This window comes from Osmerus eperlanus, chromosome 4 (assembly GCF_963692335.1).
Source record: "Osmerus eperlanus chromosome 4, fOsmEpe2.1, whole genome shotgun sequence".
Classification (NCBI taxonomy): domain Eukaryota; kingdom Metazoa; phylum Chordata; class Actinopteri; order Osmeriformes; family Osmeridae; genus Osmerus; species Osmerus eperlanus.
In genome coordinates this window covers 17,605,010-17,611,372 of record NC_085021.1, presented here as the reverse complement: position 1 = coordinate 17,611,372, position 6,363 = coordinate 17,605,010, and the positions used below count along the sequence as shown (strand labels likewise).

Sequence of the window (6,363 nt, the reverse complement as noted above, 5' to 3'; positions counted from 1 at the left end):
CGGGTTGATCCAGTACTGCTGCACTGTTCCAGATGAGCAGTGAACAGTACACAGAATCTGCAGACTCCCAGCTGGGCTATGGCTCACTTTGAAAATAAGAGACATTTGATCCAGCAAGTTTGTATTAAGAATTAAACACTGATTCATGCAACATGCATGACAAAACAGAACAGTCCAAAGTAACTGTCGAAGAGCAACTATACTCAAGTGATTGTCACAAGTTTGCCTGCTACTAAAACAAAAAACTAAACAATTTTTTTTTTGATCAGACAGACATGTCAAGACCCCTCACGCTCTGGTTCCGGTCCATCCTTGAAGTCTGCCCCCACACACACACCTGTCAGAACACCAGCTCACACCTCTCTCCAATCCCAACCTGTTTCTAAATAATCCCATCCACAGGTTAGCTGTCACCTTACTTAAAGTCCTCCGAGGAGAGCTGGCAGCAGCCTCCTGTCTGGTGAGCCAGCGCAGTCAGGCAGTACGCTGTAAGGTGTACACAACTCCCCCCAGATGACCAAGCACAGTCTCTTGAGATGACAGATTAGCACGCTAATGAGACACGCAGTACGCAGCTCAGCATTTATGTCCAACTCTTCAGTCCTCCCTTCCTCCCTCTATGTTCTGAGTCTGTCCTTATTAGAGTAACAACTGTGTGTCATGGGGACTTTATTTATCACTCTCCCTACCGTTCCTAACCCCCACACACATGACTGCTTCCCCTGTCTTTTGGCTATATTTAATGCAGTCCCAGGCCTGTACGGAGGGATAGAACGATAGTGCCATAAAACACCTCCACTTTAGATGGCAGGTAAAACACTCTCCATCTTGACTGGCAAATGGGCCTCTCTCTCACAGGCCACTTAACTCCTGGAATTGCAGCCCTGTGTTCCTTCTCTCCACTCCCATATGACTGATGACTTATGCTGTTCAATGAAATGATGGGATCAATACAAACACATGCACGTGCAAAAGAAAAACACACAAACACTCGCAGACACATGCAGTTCCCCCCTGACACACACACGCACACACACTAACACTCAGAAACACCGAAAAACTGCCTTTGGTACATTACTCCCGAACGACTGCAGCCGTCCGTCAAGTGGACGTGACAAAGCTTTTAAATAAGGCTGAGAGAGTGGCATTTATCACTGACCACAGATAGGCAGCTCTCATTGGCCAGACTGGAAGTTCACTGGCTATGACCTCACAGATTATGTCAGCTGCAGAGTTTCACTGGGCTGGCATCAGAACTCCCGAGTCTGTCCTCGCCATGGATGTAAATCCATGGTTTGATTGTGCTTTCATCTGGCATACGCATTACTACAGTGGCTTAGCTGCAACTTCTCACTATGAGGACATACACCTGAGGGAGAGAAAGATGCTGCCTCTCAGCTCTGATCACGCAGACGCACGGCTGCTGCCTCAGGGCTCAGTAGGCTGGGGAGAGGCTGGGGAGAGGCTGGGGAGAGGCTGGGGAGAGGCTGGGGAGAGATTCTAATAATCTCACTTGTTTTGTCTTTGTTGACAAGCTTATTGTGATGGTAAAGCAACAGAAAATTCAATTAGGTTCTTCCAAATCGACTTGCAATATCCCAGAGTACTTGTACACCTTGCCTTATAAATATTGTCAGATATTGTCAGGGGGGCTACTATACGTATTAGGGCAAACAAATGAAAAACCCTGCGTCGGGGTCTGAGAACAGAGGTGTTTACTCTTTAATAGCTATTTATCTGAATATCCTTGGTCTAGTTGTAGACACTTTGGCTTGGTAAAACGAGACAGGGCTTCCATCTTTCCCAAATACACAAGTGTCAATGTGCACGAAGATACTATTATATTAAAGCATAGAGAGGAAACAGAGGAGAATAATGGAAAGCACCGAGAAAATGAGAAGATTAGGAAGCGGAAGTAGCAAAAGAAGATGAGAGTGGAAAACAACAAGGGACGGAGGTGAAAAGGGTCAGTTGAAGAGGTGAGGAGTGACTCTTCCCCCTCATTGTCTCGAGTCTCCTTCTCTGAGGTGTTGAAGGAGAACCGAGACTGCTGCAGTCCACAGGCTCAGTGAAAAAAGAAAGAAGCAAAAAATAACATTTATTTATTCACCTGAAAATTGATTGTTTCCTTTGGTTTAATGAGTAGTCTGTTTAAATCACCTTCTCGTCAATGACCTACGACATTGTCACATCATATGAATTGATTCATTACCATAATATTAATATGAACAGTATCAAGTATGAATGATCAAGTGAATCTCCTCTGGTGTAGCCAGTCCCTGTCGTGTTCTAACCATGAATCTCCTGACCACTGACCAGCTAGCACGGTGTTGAAAACCAGTGATGCTATAGCAAGCCACTTCTACACCAGCGACCAAGGTGAAGAACACAGAGCACCAAGAACTTGGCTGTCAGAGAACCGCGCCAGAGATGTGACGTCACCTGTTAGGACTCGCCGAATCCAACTAGTTGGGGCACGAACGACTTGCGCTCTAAAGCAGACAGGCAGCATGCAGGCAGCTGGCAGGCAGGCACAGAGGTGAAGAACGGGACTCTGAATCACGGTAAGCCTATTGAAAATAACTACTGATTTAAACATTGAAATTAATTTTTCATTGTGTATGGAATTATCTTATGGCACTAAAGTCATTCTAGAACAAGTGTAGATTATTGCATTCGAGAAAAAAACATGTAATTGCCTGGGTTTTATTTAAATATTGATGAATGAGATGCTTGTCAAATTATTTCTTATTTTTCTACTTATTTTTGTATTTGTTGGGGAAACCGTTTAAATCGTTTATTAGATTAAGCATGCCAATATTATATTTATTTCCAAATTACATTATTGTAATACAGAAAACTATGTTTCCCCTTACTGCTTTTAATGCGCGCTTGTCTTTGTATCTCATCCATAGATTTCGTGATGCGCAATCCGTGCGTAAAAACAGACACAGACTCAATTGCCAGAGATGGCATTCCAATACCAACAAAACTCAAAACAATTGAGCTTTAAATGACGTATATTCTCTGAAATTACCTTCGATTCAAATCATGGAAAATGTGTCCATCTCCACGAGCGCTTCGCAACCGGTGTGCAACGAGTCAATGGACTACTATTACCTTAACGGGCAGAACCGGACAGACTTGAACTGCACGCCCCCTTCGGAGCTCTACTTTTACGCAGACTTATACGTGGTCCTGCCGGTGATTTACTCAGTTATATGTGCGGTAGGTCTAACGGGGAATACTGCCGTCATATATGTAATTCTCAAAGCACCCAAGATGAAGACGGTCACCAATATGTTCATCTTGAACCTGGCCATAGCCGACGACCTGTTTACCTTGGTGCTGCCTATCAACATTGCTGAGCACCTGCTACACTACTGGCCCTTCGGTGAGGTGCTGTGTAAGATCATACTGAGTATAGACCATTATAACATATTTTCCAGTATCTACTTCCTCACTGTCATGAGCGTGGACCGTTATCTGGTCGTCCTTGCAACCGTGCGCTCCAAACGAATGCCCTACCGCACTTATCGGGCGGCGAAGATCGTCAGCCTGTGTGTCTGGGTCCTAGTGATTCTGATCGTCATGCCCTTCACTGTGTTCGCTGGTGTTTATATTAGCCCGGACGACACAGAGCGCAAAAGTTGTGTTCTGAGTTTCCCCAGCCCGGAAAGCCTGTGGTTCAAGGCAAGCCGGATCTACACCCTTATTCTCGGCTTCGCTATCCCTGTCTCCACGATCTGTATTCTCTACACCATGATGCTTTACAAACTGAGGAACATGCGTCTCAACACCAACGCCAAGGCGCTTGACAAGGCCAAGAAGAAGGTCACCATCATGGTGTTTATAGTGCTGGCAGTGTGCCTGTTCTGCTGGACGCCGTTCCACCTCAGCACTATAGTGGCACTCACAACAGATCTCCGGACAACCCCGCTGCTCATCGGTATCTCCTACTTCATTACAAGTCTTAGCTACGCCAACTCGTGTCTCAACCCTTTCCTCTACGCCTTCCTCGACGATAGTTTCAGGAAAGCGTTTAAAAAGATGCTAGAATGTAGACCTGCCTGATTGTATTGCGGCAAAGATTAGATCAGAGACAGAGGTTACTTGAAGCAGTTGCGTTGTTCTCTGCAGAACAGAAGAGATGTTCGAAAGCAAAGTTACTTTAAATTAGTTTATTTTCCGGGCTTTTATCTCCCCCTTGTGCTGAAAGAGAGTAATGAAGTGACTAAAAGAAAGAAGAAAATTGTGTACACTTTATTGTAAATTGTTACTAGGCCTTCTGTGTCAGCGTAGCTGATGGTATATATTCATCAGTGTAAAAGGTATCTTCAGTTAAAGTTGACAAACAGGTTTACTGCAAAATGTAAACATCTATCGCCACTGCCCACACAATATGGCGAAAATAGGCATCAATGCATCATACCATTCAAGTTGATCAACGATTGTGTGGACTTCAACTGCACGGTTGTTTTAAGAGGCCAAATTAGCTTCTCCGTGACAGAGTAAATCACTGCTTGCACTTAAAACGCGTATTATGAACAGAGACATGGTGTCATGCATTTCATGGATTTTTATATTTGCTGAAAAATTAAACATATTCCAATAGCGGATTGTGGTTCTTTGGCGTCCTACATTAAGACACAATCACAATTGGAACTCAGAGTTAGTCACACACACACACACGCACGCACACACACACACACACACACACACACACACACACACACACACACACACACACACACACACACACACACACACACACACAGAGAGAGAGAGAGACAGAGAGAGAGAGAGAAAAACATACTGTATCTACACTTGTTGATAAGTTCATAAAAGGTTTGGATTATCAGTTAAAATTAAGATATTTTGTCATATAAGATTTTCCTGTTAGCAAGAATGTTGCCACTGTGCAATGGTAACCATGTTTAAGATAAGAACACTTTATAGTCCATCACATTTACATAACATGGAAATTTTCCTTTGGCATTCTGGCAACACAGCACAGGACAACAGTAAAGAACAAAAACATATACAATATATTTCAAGCAGCAGTGCTCATAGGCTGTGGGTGGGATCCACAGCTGTTATCATATCATTGTTGTCAGAATAATGGTATACAGTGTCTTTAGAAAGTAGTCACACCCCTTCACTTCTAGCTCAATTGATTATGGTTTTTGAATAGTACATCACATTTTGACAGTGAAAACAAGTTTTTAGATTTTTGGGCAAATTTATGAAAATTCAATCTCCATCTTTAAATATGCAGACTCTTACTTCACTTTGTCATTATGGGAAACTGAGTGTAGATTAATAGGTAGAAATGTCATTCTTATACAATTAAACGTATAACACAATCCAATGTGCTAAATGTGAAGGGGTGGAAACCCTTTCTGAGGTCACTGGAGTCCGTAAGAGAACCAGATCTCTCTGGTTACCATGCCAGTCAACATCTGTGAAGCAGAGGTAGAACGTCTTTACGATTCATTGCCATGCTCAATGAAATGTTAAACAACGCTGACATCAATGTGAATGTCAAATTACTCAAAAATATGGTTTTAATTATACTGATCTCTTTAATTTGATCACAACAGATAATAAATAAACTTTAGTGAAACATATTAGGAACATGACACAAATAAAAATGGTACAACATGACAGAAAGCTAACTTTATAGGTAGCTAACTTTAACACATCAGCTGTCGTGTATAATCCTATATCTTTGAAAAGTAAATTTAGGTTTTGATAGGCTGCTCTGCTGATGGGAATCAAATATCTAACTTTACTTACATGGTATTACTGGCCACAAATAAATCAAGATTTCTATCTTACAGCTATATACATTTACTCTTCAAAGATGAGTCCTGAAGGGGAAATGTTATTACATCAATTTAGTCAAACATAAAATAGTTGAGCCAAGAACAGTGTGTGAAATGTCTGCTTCTGCTTTTGACTCGTACATGGGATAGCTCCAAGACTGCACATCAAATCATAGATATCTGATCGGCAAAGAGACAATTAGAAAGGGAAAGAGAGAGATAGTGACCAGGACAAAGAAGTCAAGATAGTGATACCTTCTAACAGATAGTTTGTGTTACTGTATTACACCTCATTATCGCACAATTCTTAGTTATTTCACCCACCCACAACCCAGATCTCTCCCGCTCTTTCTCACATTAACCTCACTCACACAACATTCCCCTTATCTTTCCTTTCTTTATCATTTAAAACATCTCTCCCACACTCCTATATCACTTTGTCCTTGCTCTCTTATACTCCTTCTCTTTACTCTCTTACTTCCCATCCCACTTCTATCTCTACTTCCCTTGTATTCTTTTTGTATTTCTCTCTCTC

General features: G+C 42.2%; 1 protein-coding gene across 1 annotated transcript; it reads left to right on the top strand.

Moving 5' to 3' along the window:
- Positions 1–2,082: 2,082 nt before the first annotated feature.
- Positions 2,083–4,686, top strand: npbwr2b (neuropeptides B/W receptor 2b). The gene is made up of 2 exons (XM_062458166.1): positions 2,083–2,564; positions 2,916–4,686. The coding sequence occupies exon 2, from the start codon at positions 3,052–3,054 to the stop codon at positions 4,072–4,074; it is 1,023 nt and encodes a 340-aa protein (XP_062314150.1). The 5' UTR covers positions 2,083–2,564; positions 2,916–3,051; the 3' UTR covers positions 4,075–4,686.
- Positions 4,687–6,363: the final 1,677 nt, after the last annotated feature.